The sequence below is a fragment of the Staurois parvus genome, unplaced genomic scaffold, assembly GCF_062004578.1.
Source record: "Staurois parvus isolate SC_StPar_1 unplaced genomic scaffold, SC_StPar_1.0 ptg001283l, whole genome shotgun sequence".
NCBI lineage: Eukaryota > Metazoa > Chordata > Amphibia > Anura > Ranidae > Staurois > Staurois parvus.
In genome coordinates, this window is record NW_028319079.1 from 49525 (window position 1) to 66347 (window position 16823).

Below are 16823 nucleotides of genomic sequence, written 5' to 3' on the forward strand. Positions count from 1 at the left end.
AGGCCACAAGTTCAGAAACATGCCCTGCAGAGGAGCTGGTTACAAGCAATACTATCTTACGGGTGAGAGTAAATGGAGGAATACTCTATGTAGAGAGAACCAAATTCAGGTCCCACAGAGTCACAGGAGAACAAACAGATGGAGCTACAAGGGAAACTTTCTGGGAAAAATACAAAGGGCAGAAACCTGGCACTTGATAGTGCTAAGAGCCAAAAACTAGACTATGCCAAGCTGCAGGATGGGAAGGAATCATCTCACGAAGAAAATCCTAGGGTGGAAGACCAGACTCATATCAGGTGAAGTAAGCCTTCCACGTCCAATGATAAATCTTGCAGGAGGTAGCCTGTCCATTTTAGGATCATAGGAAATCACAGATTCAGAGATACCATCTCTCAAAACCTTGTCTACAATTGCCATTTGATAAGGGTAATGAATGGAGGGAAACATCCTGGTACTAAAGTAGTTGAAGTGTTACTAAACCCATGACCTTGCATTCACTATATCTCCCACAATACACAGAACATAGAAATGCAACTATTTTTGTAAATATACCTTTTATCATCAGTCTTGTGACTTTATCAGCGTCTAACCAAGCACTGGTTAATCTTTTAGGTGGAGTTTTAATTTTCCTCTGACTGCCCTATGAGGCTGCATGACCCCTCGTCTGGACAGTGCTGATTGGCCCTGTGCTGATCACATGCACCCTCCCAAAAAAAAAAAAAAAAAAAAACCCAACAGCTCTTTAGCAATACAAACCAAACTGATCATGTGCAGAGTGCCTCCTAGGACTCTGTACATACTATCAAGCAGATTTATTAGGGACAGTAAAAGGGGAGGATCAGGATTAACCCCTTAGGGTCCACAGTGAGTATAAAACATGCTTTACTGTATACAAAGAACAAAAAGGTATACCGCTCAGGCAAACAATCCAGATCAATCCACAACAGGTGCAGGCTCTGGCTCGCCACCACACACTATGCAATAGGAAGAAGGGCCAGCCGCACACTGGAGGATAGATGAATATAGTGTGTATTTATTGTTCCATAGGACACACAACACCAGGGCATGAATACAGGACCTGTTAATTCGTTTCACACGATCTCCTGCTTATGCAGGCCATAGATGGGTCGAAAAACGGCAGATTTTTCTTTTAAAAAACGAAAAATCGGTCGTTCAAGCGGCCGACGTTACCATCAATGGTAAAAGAAATCGGCCGATTTTCATCCCGTCTACAGCTGGCAAAAAGTGTCCCTGCAGAGAGCTCCGCTATTTCTTTGACAGTTCTCTGACAGTTCCTTGACATTTATAGAGGTTGCAATGTATCTATTTGTTTCCATTTAGGATACAGATGTTTTTATTCGGAAACAAATAGATACAATGTTGCAATAGCTGTAAATGTCAAGGAACTGTCAGAGAACTGTCAAAGAAATAGCGGAGCTCTCTGCAGGGACACTTTTTGCTGGACTGGAATTCCTCTTATTTTCATCCTACTTCTTCTTCTTCTTCATCCTCATCCTCATCTTCTTCATCCTCATCCTCTTCTTCTTCATCCTCATCTTCTTCATCATCTTCACCCTCATCTTCTTCACCCTCATCTTCTTAATCTTCTTCATCCTCTTCTTCTTCATCATCCTCATCCTCTTCTTCTTCATCATCCTCATCCTCTTCATCATCCTCTTCTTCTTCATCATCCTCATCCTCTTCTCCTTCATCCTCATCTTTTTGTTCTTCACCCTCATCTTCTTCTTCACCCTCATCTTCTTCTTCACCCTCATCTTCTTCTTCACCCTCATCTTCTTCTTCACCCTCATCTTCTTCTTCACCCTCATCTTCTTCTTCACCCTCATCTTCTTCTTCACCCTCATCTTCTTCTTCACCCTCATCTTCTTCTTCACCCTCATCTTCTTCTTCACCCTCATCTTCTTCTTCACCCTCATCTTCTTCTTCACCCTCATCTTCTTCTTCACCCTCATCTTCTTCTTCACCCTCATCTTCTTCTTCACCCTCATCTTCTTCTTCACCCTCATCTTCTTCTTCACCCTCATCTTCTTCTTCACCCTCATCTTCTTCTTCACCCTCATCATCTTCTTCACCCTCATCATCTTCTTCACCCTCATCTTCTTCTTCACCCTCATCTTCTTCTTCACCCTCATCTTCTTCTTCACCCTCATCTTCTTCTTCACCCTCATCTTCTTCTTCACCCTCATCATCTTCTTCACCCTCATCATCTTCTTCTTCTTCATCCTCATCTTCTTCATCATCCTCATCTTCTTCTTCTTCTTCTTTTTGTCTTCCTCTTGCAGGTCACTGCTCATGCGCAGATTTTTTATCGGTAAAAAATCGGCCGATTTGCCCACTAATTGCCGCGAAAATCGGCCGATCGGCAAAATCGGACGATTTTTTTCCAACTGTACCAAAAAAAAAAAAACGGCCAAAATACCGAAAAACGGCTGAACAAATAGCCCACTAACGATCCGAAAATCGGCCGATTTTATTTTCGGACGAAAAATCGGCCGATTTTCGACCCATCTATGGCCTGCATTAATCATAGCAAAAAAAAAAACAAAAAAAACAACAAAAGTGCTGTCTTATATAGGTGTTAGTTAATGAAGAACACCTGTCCTAATCAGCACTCCTGAATCCTGAGGGTACGCCTACTAATACATTGTAACAAGACATAAAAGCAGTGATCTCACAGAGCAACAAGAAAGGAAGAAAATAATAAAGGAAAGTGAAGTGGAATAAAAGGATAAACAAAGAAAGAGAAAAAAAAGAATGGATAAAAATAATTGTGAAAAAATTATAAATGAAAAATAGAATAACACAGATAACACGCATTATGTCCTGGTGTTTTGTGTGTCCTATGGATCAGTAAATACACACTATATTCATCTATCCTCCGATGTGCGGCTGACCCTTCTTCCTGTTGCTTTACTGTATATACAGACGGATCCTACTTGTGTGGGTTTAGTAACACTAAGGGATTTTGACCAGTCAGCCATGGTTTGAGGGGGATTCCAACAGTTTAGCAGTGGAGTCCTTACAGACAGGTGCATCGTCCACTATGACCAGGAGCGGACTTACCATTTGGAAACTCGGTCACTGCCCGAGGGCCCGGGGTCAGTAGGGGGCCCCATGAGATGCCCCCGGTACCTTTTTCATAGGCTTTTTTGAGTTTGGGCAAGGACACAGGGGGCCCCATGATCCCCTATTGCCCGGGGGCCCCATGAGTTGTCAGTCCGCCCCTGACTATGACAGTCACTTTGTTAGGAGAGGAGGGGAACCTACTGGATCCAGTGACAGTAGAACACCTTCGTACAAAATCCATCCAATCTAAAGGGGTACAAGGCTAAGATGCACTTGGTTGGGATTGGGAAGATAAACCAAAGATTAGAGACTCTGAATCGGGCAGCGTTTCTGTGGCTGATGGCTCAGAAATTGCCAGAACAGTGGGTAAATCACATACAGGATCTGTGGGATAAGGCACAAGAGCGAGCTTGTGGTTTCTGAGGCCAGGGTCAACATAACCAGGGACTTTGGCCATACAGTCTGGCATGACTAGCAATCGCTCCACCCAGCAGATGTTGCCCACAAGTTCATAGAATATTCCTATGGCAATCCCAGCATCCGATGTAACGGAGGCTCCCAATGCTCTGCTTGACCAATCTACTCACACAGTGAGTCATTAGAGACAGGGCAAGTGCTGAGGCAATACCTGCAAGTCTAGACCTTATTATTATTATACAGTATTTATAAAGCGCCAATAGTTCGCTCAGCGCTGTACATTACAAAGGGGGACAGAACATGTGACAGAACAATACCAATACAATGCAAAACATGAGGGGATCGAGGGCCCTGCTCTTTCGAGCTTACAATCTAGGAGGGAGGGGATGGTGGCACAGGAGAAGATAGCTGTGGGGGATGGAGTGGTAGGAAGAGTGGAGGTCGGCAAGTTAGCAGGGGGTGGGGTAGGCTTCCCTGAAGAGATGGGTTTTCAGGGTGCGCCTAAAGGAGAGTAGGTGATAATCTGATGGGTTGGGGCAGGGAGTTCCAGAGGATGGGTGACACCCTGGAGAAGTCCTGGAGGCGGGCATGGGAGGAGGAGACCCGGGAACTAGAGAGAAGGATGTCTTGTGAGGAGCGGAGTGTGCCTGCTGGGTGGTACTTGGATATTAGGTCAGTGATGTAGTTCGGGGCAGTGTGGTGGACGGCTTTGTACGTCAGTGTTAGGATTTTGAATTTGATCCGTTGCGCAATCGGAAGCCAGTGGAGGGATTGGCAGAGGGGGGTGGCGGAGATGGAGCGGTTGGAAAGGTGAATGAGTCTTGAGCATGCTCAGCAGTTAAGTTTTACCAGAACGTAGTCTGGAAAGTGCGCATTGCTTAAAGGTCACTTCCAGGCTATCACCACAACATCCAGTGTGGAAGGGTCTAGTTGAATCACTCCAAAAGCCAGAAAGGAAGGTCCTACCAGAAAGCTACAATGTTCCAGCAACTATGAAGAGAACAGTGTCTTGACTGAAGAAAAAAAAAAAAGGGTGCAAGGCAAAAATAGGTTAGTCTTCCAGCAGAGTTGAACAATAGACATCCATCTTCCTAGGACACAAGCAAAAAACTGAGGCATGCTGGTAATAAGAGGGGTTATCCTGGACTAGTCTAGAGTTTTTCTGATTGTCAGCGAAAGCAGCAGAATGCAAAACTTAAAGACTTTCATGTTAAAGACTTTCATGTCTCAATGGTCAAGAAAAATGTAAATATCTGAATGTCCATAACCTGGTCACAACCATTTTTTTTTTTCTTAGCAGACATAGTTTTATGACAGAAGCGACTGTCTTCTGCCAGGAGACCTCTTTCCTGCAGGAGTGGGAGCTACGTCATCTGTGACTGACTAATGGCTGAAGACAAGCCTGAAAGGAAAGGACAAAGATTAAACAACGAGATGGAGAGCTCACAGAAAGGGAAGTCTGCCATAATATGCAAGTATTCACTACAGTATTACCCAAATTTATCACGGTTTGGCTTTAACCACTTCCAGACCGGACACTTTTACCCCCTTCCTGACCAGGGCAATTTTCGGCTTTCAGTGCCATCACACTTTGAATGACAATTGTGTGGTCATGCAACACTGTACCCAAATGAATTTTTTACCATTTTTTTGAGACAGATAAAGCTTTATTTTGGTGGTATTTATTCACCGCTGGGATTTTTATTTTTTTTGCTATGTAAATGAAAATGTCCAAAAAGTTTGAAAAAAAGTGTTTTTTTTTTTCTTCAAAATTTTGCAAATAAATAATATTTCATCATAAATCATTGCCAAAATTTATTCTGTTATCTTTTTAGTAAAAAAAAAAAAATCCAAATTAGTTTATAACCAAAAATTATAATTTTTAAACTTTTTTTTACATTTTTATATTCTTATTTTTTTTTTTTTTTTACATACTGTCACCCTACCAGTACGGTGACACTGTACTACTTGTGGGGGGTGATGAAGATTTTTTTTTTTTTTTTACACTGATTGCTTTTACACCCATATAGGATGTAAAAGCAATCATTTCTCTTTCCCTCTGTGTGCATTCTTGCACTCATTGAGAAGTACTGAGTGAGCTGTGATTGGTCACAGCTTGTCACATGGTACAAGAGGACACAGCGGGCACCGGATCGCAGTGCTGCGCGCTCCCAGGGAGCGCGCACAAGCAGGGTGCGGGGAGGCCGTTTATAAACGGCCACCCGACCCTGCACTGCCACCGTCTGGCCGTTTATATGCAACGGCCGGTCGGGAAGTGGTTAAGGGGAACCTATCATGGATAAAGGATATGCAGAATGTTGGCGTCATGTGTGTTCTCAATTGGAATACAGAAAATATTTACTCAAGGCTTCCATAACTGATGTGCCACACACATGGTGTTTGTCCTATCATGGTTATGTTTGAAGTGGAATGAAATATGATTGCTTGGAAACTTGAAAGATTAAAAAACATGGATGGTCTACAAAAGAAATGCGAAACAAATACACATACCCTGCAATAAATTTGTACTTTTAGAGAAGGCACCGGACAAACAAAGTCACAGAACGAACGGTACATGTTGTGATAGTTACTGTTTGCAAGCTCAAATCCAGATATCGGAATCTGATGTGTAGCGGCACCTGAGGAGTAAGAGACTGCAAGTCAGCCAAACAAACTTAGCAGTATCCTGTAATTCAAAAGCCTCAGGACCCTACATCTACAGTATACAGAAAAAACAGTCATCTTACTTCCAGCCTGACAGTGGTAACGGAAACCAAAAGGCAGCTCTCCTGGAGGGGGGGGGGAAAGAAAAAAAAAAAAAAAAAAAAAAGAAAAAAAGGTTTATTTCTGTTAATGAATCTTTTATTCCTAAAGATTGAATATCAGACAATCCAATGCATAATTATACAGGACATCACTAACAGTACTCTCACCCAACTGAAGCTGAACTACAGTTAACCTCCTTAGCGGTATTCCCGAGTGTAGCTCGGGGTAAAATTTGAGTACCAAAAGCGGTATCCCCGAGCTACACTCGGGCTTACCATGCAGAGTTGCTCTGGGGGTCCCTGCAGCACTTACCTTGTCCTTCGCTTCCACGATGTGTCCCCTGTAGCGTCCCCGGCCATCTCCTCCAGCCAATGCCGGCATCCGGCTTCCGTGTTCCGGTCCCTGTGACGTCGGGACGTACGGGCGCCGGAACCGGCGGCAAATTTGAAAATGTAAAAAAATGTCATTTTTTTCAAAATGACTATTACATAGTAAAACATTGCTGTTTCAATGCATTTCACATACATTTTGTCCCGAGTGCTTTGTCTGGCGCGCTGCCTGCATTTTTACTGTTCTTTCTGCCTGGAAACTTAAAAAAGTCCATGGCTTCCAAAAAGCGTCCCTTTACGTCAAAAGCGGTTTTAGACCGGCTAGAGAACAGCGATAGTAAATCAGAACCACTTGCAGAATTGAGTGATAATGATTCTTGGGGGAAATTCCTCATGAGACACTGAAAACGATTTTGCGACTTTGCTCAGCGATGTGCGAACTTGGCGCTATATTTCAAATTTCAGTGTTTTTGGTTTGAATATGTTATTGAATTAAATTTATTATTATTATATTATTTTTTATGATTATTTATTAAATTATAATTTATGATTTCGTGTTTCAAATTTTATCATACCCGGGATGTTTACTAGACTCTTGTTCGGACAGATTTCAGTGAGTTATTCCTAAAAATTACAGCCTACAATAAAAAAACGACATATTTCCATGCAAAAAAATGGTACCGCTTTCAGCACCAAAAAAAATCAGAAATGATCAGACCGCCGAGGAGGTTAAAGAAAAAATACACAAAGGCAAGCAATTTAACTTTAAAAAGGTTCTGTATTTCTGTCCATCCAGTTCCGAAATTTGCACACCACAGCCCTGGCTGGCAAGGCAGGAGACCTGATTTCTCTCTACTGCAGGCAACACTTACAGGTCTTCTTCCTCCCCTAGCCCAAGACTGGACAGTGAAAGGAGAAGCAGCAGATGGATGAGCTCGTCTCTCTGCTCTCAACCTATCAGGAGGTTTCTTGCCAGCACACGAGCACTGCAGCACAACCGGCCACTTGTGCTAAACCCCTGCACCAGGGCAGCTTGGCTGCATAATGAATCACAAGAAGCAGATCATTTTTATGTACTTATGTAGGCACAGTAGCAACAATGAACAAAATCTAGGAGTAATACTTTTCCTCTTTTGGCACAAAGGCTCTCAGCTGCACCATCAAATCAATAAAAACACTGATCTCAATTACATTAGGAATAAAAAGGCAGATCATCCATTGAACATGGAGAATATGAGCATATCTAGTTTGAGCAACAAGGGTAGGAATGCATGGATTGATGTGCGTAAAGCTCTAGTTCTGGCTCAGAGGAACAAACTATGCCACAGGAAGCCAACATCAACCTACAGTCTGTAAGAAAGGACAGGCAAAAAGTGAAGAGGAAAAAGTAGAAAGTTAGGAAACGAAGAAAGCCAAGTGTACTAACAGACACTTGATCTGAGCTATGATTGGGAAATTAAGTTCATTAGTGTTTAACCCCTTCCCACCACCTCCTGGCCTTTAACCCTTTTTGTACATGTTTAAAAAAATCATTTTAGGCCTGAAGAAATAGATTTCTTCAGAAATAGATTTTCTGAAATCAAGACACCCTGGAGAATACAGTGGTAGTTTAAATTTTTTATGCCACACAATATTAACGCAAAGGTCTAAGAAATGCAAAATTTCAGTGAAAAAAAATCACTAGAGTTAATTTTAGGGCAAACAAAAAACTCAATTACCCAAATTTTTAGTTAAATATAGAAGATGAGGTTGCGTCGAGTAAACAGAAACAAAACCATAAATTTGTGTGAAATGGAGACAAACTTCAGTACCTTATTTTCTATAGGCGATGCTTGGAACGCCCTATAGGCCATCAGTTTAGCATTATGGAGGAGGTCTAGTATCATTGCTCACTGCAGGATACTTAACTTTTTCTATCACATAGGGGACAAAAAGTTCCTGTACCAGTGGCTGTGGAAGCAATCGGGCGGCAGTGCAGCCACCCGACTGCTTCCACCTGACAGGTAGGAGTCTGCTTGTCAGTTTTATACACAAGCCCGGTGGCTGCAGCTACCGAATTGTGTATAAAACCCTCTGCCGATGTATGGACTCGACAGCGAAAGGGTTAAGAGTTCTAAATGTCAGGAGGCAGAAGTGACCACTGTGACGGGCAGTCACATTATCGGAAAGATGCAACTGCAAGTAACTGCTGGAAGCCCGCACAGCACAGAATTGTTTTACATTTATGCAGACATTGCGCAGGACTGTGGCCCGAAATAAGGAAACAACTGCTGCAAAAGTGTTTGCAGAGCTCACTCTCAGTTTTCACGGGACTGAGAGTGAACTCTGCAGTCACTTTTGCAGCAGTTTTCCTTTTCCGGGTCACAATTCTACACAACGTCCTTTTTGTCTCTTTTGGTCAGTTAAGCATAAGCGCAGTCAACATGGTTACCAGACAAACTTTTTGCCAGAAACTGTCTATGCCGTCATAACCTTTGATCCTGTACATTGCGACACAGCAAATAAATTGGCAACTTCAGTCATAGAGACACCAGCTAATAGGCACCAACAATTTTCCCTCTTTGAAGCTCAGACAGCTCTGACATGACTCCGCATTACTAGCAGCGCACGCAGTAAATGACAAGTGTGGCTTTCCCACCTGTTAACTAGGCGTCTCGTCACACAGCAAAAAGCGAAAGTGTTACATCACTTTTGCTTTCAACACAAAACATGTCATCACTTTCACACCTGCAAATCATGTAGTGTTTCTATTTTTCTGTCTAACCCCCTTGTACTTCTCACCATAAACGTGAGGGAAATTTTTCAAACTCCTGGATTTCCTCCAGTCAGTGGTGTCGAAGCATTGAAAATATGTACAAATGTTAACTGGTGCCTAACCAGTACCCCGAAAGCCTGGTTTTCAATTCCCCCTAAATAACAGTAGTGCAGTTCCTGTACCTTGACCCTCAGTTGTAGTTCTGCAGTGTGAGGTCATTTATGGTACTGCTGCTTGTCTCACAAGATTTTGTTAATGTCACTACTTTGTTGCTCAGCATTTTCCATGCTGGAGAGGAAACCATACTACTTGAGGACCTGCAGGGTAAGAATATCCCGGATTCTGCTACATTCAGTCCATTGTCTTTCCTCACCACTCCTGCTGCTGGAATATTCCTGCAATGATCATCAAGGGGGCAGCTATGACATGAGGAAGCAAAGCCCTGTGTCTACTTTGACGGCTACCTCCATGGTACAGAGAAGGCACGGTAAGTCAGTAATTGGGAAAAGATGAATTGCTGGACACCTATAGGCAACTAGTCCTTGACCTCCGCTTTCTTTTTTGAGCGCATCCTCCTTCGTTTTGTACATTCAAGAGTTTATGTTCCCTTTCAACGACTCAAAGCACTAATGGCAGAGGGCAAGCATAAGAGACAACTAGCATTTTCAGGAGTTTAGTAGCAGAAACCCGTATATTTTCAGTTTTTTACCTGGATCTATGAAATCATGAAACGAATGCACAATTCCCTTTTGCAGCGAGTAGCGCACACAGCCAATCTCACACGGAACAAACCTCTGCTCACATGTAGTGGGCATGTCTCCATGGCTGAAAATATTTATGAGGTAAATCTCTTTATTCTCCAAACCTGGAAATCAAAACATTAAAACGTCAATGGATCACTTTGTTACACTGTGGAATCTTAGTATTCAATGCTGCAAACAGGTCCTGTCAGAGTTGTCAAGACATGCTAAATTGTACAAGAGAATGCAAAGGGTAAATACAAGACATCACATGCTGCCACCCTCTAGCAGCCAATCTTGAATGTTTGCTGGTAAGATTTGAACAGAAAGCTTGTCTTACAGGTCAATTACTAGGATCAGGTCCCACTTACAGGACAGTGCACTGTAAAGCAGGCACTAAGGCGTGTTGCGTTAGGCAGTACATTCAGTTGAATGGCCTGTCAGCACGCAACAAGAATTGAGATTTGCACAGTATTTAAAAAGGCAGTGTACCTTATCAAAGCACACTATAGCATAGATGCATTGAACTTAACTATTTATGCATTTTACAATGAATGGCAACCCTCATCTACAGCACGATATAATATTTGTTTAAAACAAATCCTTTGTGTTTATCTAAATTGTATACATCATTCTACAGCATCTGTCATGACCGTATCTTGTACAAAACCCATATCTAAGGCCCCATGTACACGGGACACTTCTGAACGATGGAAACTGACTGCTGAAAAAACGTCTGTTTAGCCACGTTTGCATAACGCGTTTAGAAGAGTTTTTAAAGATAAACACAGGAGAACTTCCCAAATGCCCAGAATGCACTGAAAAGTAGTAAATTAGTAACTATTTCAGACTGTTTCAGAGAAATACAGAGAGTAGAAGCAGAGACAGCAGTATGTGTTGAGATTAAATAAAAAGTAAAAAATGGTGAAGCGCTTCACTATTTTTTACTTTTTCACGCCTATTGGGTCGGGTTGGGTGAGAGCAGCTTCATTTAGGGATCCTATATAAACGCAAGAGGTATGTATATATATTATATATATATATATATATATATATATATATATATATATATATATATATATATATATATATATATATATATATATATATATATTTTTTTTTTTTTTTTGATGTGTTGAGATTAGCTTAGGTGTGAGTTGCTCATTAACATTTCTTTTGTTTCCAAGGGTGGGAAAGGTGTCTGGTGGAGGGAGCCATTAAGGTCACCTGGCAGGGGGTCTTCATGAGGAATTTGAGGTGTGAATGGTCATTAACATATCTTTTGTTTCCAAGGGTGGGAGAGGTCTGAGGTGTGATTTGGTCATTACAATGTGTGACAAGCTTGGTAGGAACATCCTGTTTTCAGTGTTTTGTCCATCTGAGTACCCTGAAAACACTTCGCATGCATTTTTCATGATGAAAAAAGGCTCTGGACAGCATTGGGAACTGGAAGATTTAAAAAAAATTTCAGACACAAACGCTTATAAATGCGTTTTGCCACGTTTACAAGCGTTTTGCGTTTGAAATGCTGATAAAAATCGACTGCTGAACACACGTTTTCTGCGTTCAAAAAAACGACTAAACTCAAATGCCTGTAAATGAAGATGTGTACATGGACACATAGGAAAACATTAGGGTGAGTTCAGGGGCTGCTGAAAAAAAAATGCTGAACAGCTCCTAAACGTGAGTTTATCATCTGCAGTGTACATGAGCCCTAACAGCACATGAAGCCTGCATCCACCTGCCTGACCTGTATGAATTTGACACAAGACTTGCATCCTCTGGTGCTCTGTAGGCTTTAAGTAAAAGCATGTGTGTGCTACTAGAGAAAGATAGGGGCAAAGCCTGTGCTGGCCATTATTCACTGCAAGTCAACCCAATAGGTCTGGGTGGTAGGTGTTGGCCCTTTGACTTTGTCAGGTGGCACAGTTTCCCTGCAAAGATTTTAGAGCCTAAAAAAGCTTTGAAATAGTTTCCAGATCTCGGGGAACCCATGCTAAAAATACGTCGACAGCTCATGGTAAAGCAGAACTTTACTCTAAGTCACCACAATAGAAAAGGGTGAAAGGAAGAGGAGGGCAAACTTAAGCACACAAAAAAAAAAAAAAAAAAAAAAAAAAAAAGCAGCTTTCAGTAACCTTAAACTGGTCATTACACTTAATGCAGGCCATAGACGGGGAGAAAAACAGCCGATTTTTCTTTTAAAAAACGAAAAATCGGTCGTTCAAGCGGTCGACGTTACCACCAATGGTAAAAAAAAAAAAAAAATCTGCCGATTTTCATCCCGTCTACAGCTGGCACAAAGTGTCCCTGCAGAGAGCTCTGCTATTTTGACAGTTCCTTGACATTTACAGAGGTTGCAACAATGTATCTATTTGTATCCATTTCGGATACAGATGTTTTTATTCGGAAACAAATAGATACAATGTTGCAACCGCTGTAAATGTCAAGGAACTGTCAAAGAAATAGCAGAGCTCTCTGCAGGGACACTTTTTGCCGGACTGGAATTCCTCTTATTTTTCATCCTTCTCATCATCTTCATCCTCCCCTTCATCCTCCCCTTCATCCTCCCCTTCATCCTCCCCTTCATCCTCCCCTTCATTCTCCCCTTCATCCTCCCCTTCATCCTCTCCTTCATCCTCTCCTTCATCCTCTTCATCCTCTCCTTCATCCTCTTCATCCTCTTTTTGTCTTCCTCCTGCAGCTCACACGCAGATTTTTTATTGGTAAAAAATCGGCCGATTTGCCCATTATTGCCGCGAAAATCGGCCAATCGGCAAAATTGGCCGATTTTTTCCCCAACTTTACAGATAAAAAAACCCGGCCAAAATACCAAAAAACGGCCAAACAAATAGCCCACTAACGATCCAAAAATCGGCCGATTTTATTTTCGGCCGATTTTCGACCCATCTATGGCCTGCATAAGAGTCTTTGTAAAAAATCTAATCGGTACATTTGATCTTGGAATAAATGGCATTACCCAACGAAAACCACATTCGCTTTTAGAATTTCGTGCTACTGATTTCACGCCATTAAATATATAAAAATAAAAAAAACATAAGAAAAAACAAGTGCCAAAATTCAATTTGGAAAAACTAAAATCTGCCCAAGTATGTTCGATTTAAAGTGACAGCCCCAAGTACTGAGGTAGCCATTGAAGTGGGCAATCTATAAAATGTGTACATGATACTAAATCCAACATGAAATTCACATCAGGAATTTTGTTAAACAATGCAATATTAACATTCAGTACTGTATGTGCCAACAAATGACACTGTACCTGATCATTCACATATACGCAGAGTACATACCTTCTGATGTCCCATACAGTCTCTCCTGATATCTTACTTGACTGTGATATCTAGACCCCTCTTCCTTATGTCGTGCCTTTAAAAAACACAAAACATGTGATCAAGGACTTGATTGTAAGTCCACCATATAGATGTGAACAGAAATTTTATGAAAAAAAACACATACTGGCTGTCGTAAGGAAAAAGAGCCCAACAGTCCTTCTGTAGCTTAGAGTAACAATGACAGATTGCTGTAAAAACATTTCATGCATGCTCTGCCCCGGACCTGTACAGAGCACCAGAGTACAGAATCCTACAAGCAAACACAAATGCTCCTGCGCTTGGGGATGGACTCGATGCTACAACCACATAAGGAATGTCTTGGAACATGCACACCTTGCTGCCCTCAAATGGACCGGGGAAATCCAAACATACTGAATGAGGAAAGAAAAAACAGAGGGCTCACAGGCCTAGTGGATTACCATAAAAAATGTTTAATAAAAAATAAAGTATGTGTTGTACTCACAAACGACAATATAGTCAAGGCACATCATAAAGAACAGCTGGGTCAACACCGCGCTGAGTAACAGTCCGCAATAGGCAGTATAGACATCCAAAAGGCTGACGCGTTTTGAGCACTTGCTCTGAGGAAGAGGCAAGTCCTCGAAACACGTCAGCCTTTTGGATGTCTATACTCCCTATTGCGGACTGTTACTCAGCGCGGTGTTGACCCAGCTGTTCTTTATGATGTGCCTTGACTATATAGTCGTTTGTGAGTACAACACAGAATCCTACACCTACCAGGAACTGAAGGCCTGTTATACCCAAAGGCTAATGGCCACCTAGGTGACAGGAGTGTAGGCACAAGCCAAAACCCCTTAAGCAGAGCATGATAAATTTGCTTTGATTCTAGGAGCCAGCTAAAAAAGTTTGGAGCCAGGTTTTTTTTTAGCATAGCGTGGGTTAACCGTGCCTGTGGCAAAATCAGGGAATTGGTGCCTTCTAACATCCTCATATATTCAACAAAGAGGCCCCCCAAACGTCCAGCAAAGACAGTACAGTTCAGAAAAGATAGTCCCAGCACAGGGCCAATCAGCAGCATTGTCAATTTACTAGAAAACAAACTGTCTCCAAAGCACACCACAGTGAACACGACACTAGAGCAAGCACATAACAGTCCGGAGGCTGAGGAGGACGGGCTGACTATCCACACGATCCTCTGTGCGCTACACCTCACTCTTAGGCTATGTTCACAGTTGACTATTTCTAACGCCCCTATAGCTTTTGACAGGCGTTTAGGAAGCGTTTAACTCTCCCCAAAAGCCCTATGCACGTTTTTGAGGCATTTGAAAAGCATTAAAACCGCACAAGCGCCTATAATGAAGTTTAATGGTATTAACGCTCCGCAAACGCCTGCCAGGCGTTTGAGAAACATCACCATAGACTTAAGGCGTCGGTTTTGCCGCTATGCGACACAAACGCTTCAGCGTGAACAGCACTGTGTGCTGCCATGTGCAGAATTTTCATAGACATTTGAGAAGCATTAAAAACACTTCCCAAATTCCTGTCTGATGCCTGCTGACGAAGCTAGTGTGAACATAGCCTTACACAGAGGGTTGACTGGTACCAAAACCAGCTTCTGGTCGGTTTGCAGGAAAAGGGAAACAGAGTGCAGATCACTCCGCCTTCTGCTCTCTCAGGATACAGCTGATCACTCCACGGCTGCCCTACTTTGTTAGCAGCCAACACAGGATACACAAAAGCCCAGGCGCCAGGATGCATTTTCTAGTCACCATGGAGACCTGGAATTTGTCGAGCACTGACCTAAAGGGGTTTATTTACTAAAGCTGGAGAGTCCAAAATCAGACTCCCTTCTGCATAGAAACCAATCAGCTTCCAGGTTTCATTGCCAAAGCTTCATTGAACAAGCTGAGGTTAGAAGGTGATTGGTTTCTATGCAGAAGGGAGTCTGATTTTGGACTCTCCAGTTTTAGTAAATAAACCCCAAAGTGTCACTAAAGTCAAACTTTTTGTTAAGGTTTTGGATAGAGTGGAGAGGGTTTAGAACACCTGCCAGGTTTTTATTGCTGTCTGCACCCCCGTTAGGGAGATTCACCCTAATCATTGAAAGTAATAGAAAATCCCAAGCAGTACCCTGTTGTTGTCACCTAGTACTCTGGATCCTGGAGATAGCTGCCCATATGATCCAAAGCCGTACAGAGCATTACAGACATATCCACACTTGATCATTTGGGCCGGGTACACTTCCTCCTGGCCTGCTTGCAATAGCGCCAGCTCTGGATGAAGCCCCCCACTGCCTCATCAAGGACGTCGGGAGTGCACCCAAAGTATGAGACTATAGACCAAGAAAGGAGATCTTCAAAGAGACATCTGTAAACGCATCCATCATCGAAGGATACCAGCTAATAACTGAGCTGGAAGGGGTTATGTCTGGATGAGGGTTCCTGACATTTTGCTCAGCATTCATGCACCTGAAGGTGGCAGCATAACCCAAGTAGTTTTGAATATAAAGTCCTCTGTATCCTGTGATGTAAGATTGCAAAAAAAAAAAAAAAAAAAAAAAAAACAGCCAGAAGGCAAATTCTATGGTAACCACACTTTTCCTTCCATCATGACAAATTTTACATAACTTCTTTAGACAGACATACAATGAAAGCTGGCAATATTGGCTCACCAGTACTTCAGTAACTTGTGCTGCCAAAGAACTCCCCTGGAAATTAGAAAAATAAGTGCCATTACGTTATCCAAGTTATTTTATTAACAGTGAAAAAAAACAAACAATTATGATTATCTGGAAGCTAACATGCAAATCATCTTTATTAGTATGTCCCCACTGCAGAATCTATTCACTTCAAGGATCCTCATAAGAAGTGCTGACCTTCACAATTTAAGCAGGGGTTGGCAAGCTGTTGATCCAGATCTACCAGTCGACCGCGGGCAGCCTGCAGGTAGATTGGGAACTCAGCCCTGCATTGCCGGTCCTTCCCCTGCCTTCCACGCCCCCCCAACTGCAAAGAGAAGCGGGACATATCACGGTACGGGAGCTGCCAGAGTGTCTCCAATCACAGCTGATCACGATGTAAATACACTTGCAGATAACTGGCAAGTGTGAAAGGAGACATCTACAATGATAATCAGGGATTATCAGTGCCCCGATTATCCCGCTGCATATCATTGCCAATCAGTGCTGCCAATCAGTTCCACCTATCAGTGCCCATCAGTGAAGGCGAAAAATGACCTGTTTCTATTATAACATTTTGCAGAAACTTGAAATTTTTTTTTTCCTCGTTTGCTTAGCAAAAAAAAATAAAAACCCCAGTGGTGATTAAATACCAGCAAAAGAAAGCTATGTTTGTGTGAAAAAAAATGATAAAAAATTTCATATGGGTACAGTGTTGCATGACCGCACAATAGCCAT

The 16823-nt window shown here is 42.3% G+C and overlaps 1 protein-coding gene across 1 annotated transcript in view; it reads right to left on the bottom strand.

Annotated features, from left to right (window-relative positions):
- MAEL (maelstrom spermatogenic transposon silencer) overlaps positions 1-16823 on the bottom strand; it is a 46016-nt gene that overhangs the window by 20161 nt on the left and 9032 nt on the right. Inside the window, exons 3-7 of the mRNA XM_089660824.1 lie at positions 16080-16115; positions 13406-13481; positions 10064-10219; positions 6252-6293; positions 6016-6143 (exon numbers count right to left, since the gene is read on the bottom strand). Of these exons, the coding sequence (XP_089516950.1) occupies positions 6016-6143; positions 6252-6293; positions 10064-10219; positions 13406-13481; positions 16080-16115 (438 nt within the window). The remainder of the gene's footprint in view (positions 1-6015; positions 6144-6251; positions 6294-10063; positions 10220-13405; positions 13482-16079; positions 16116-16823) is intronic.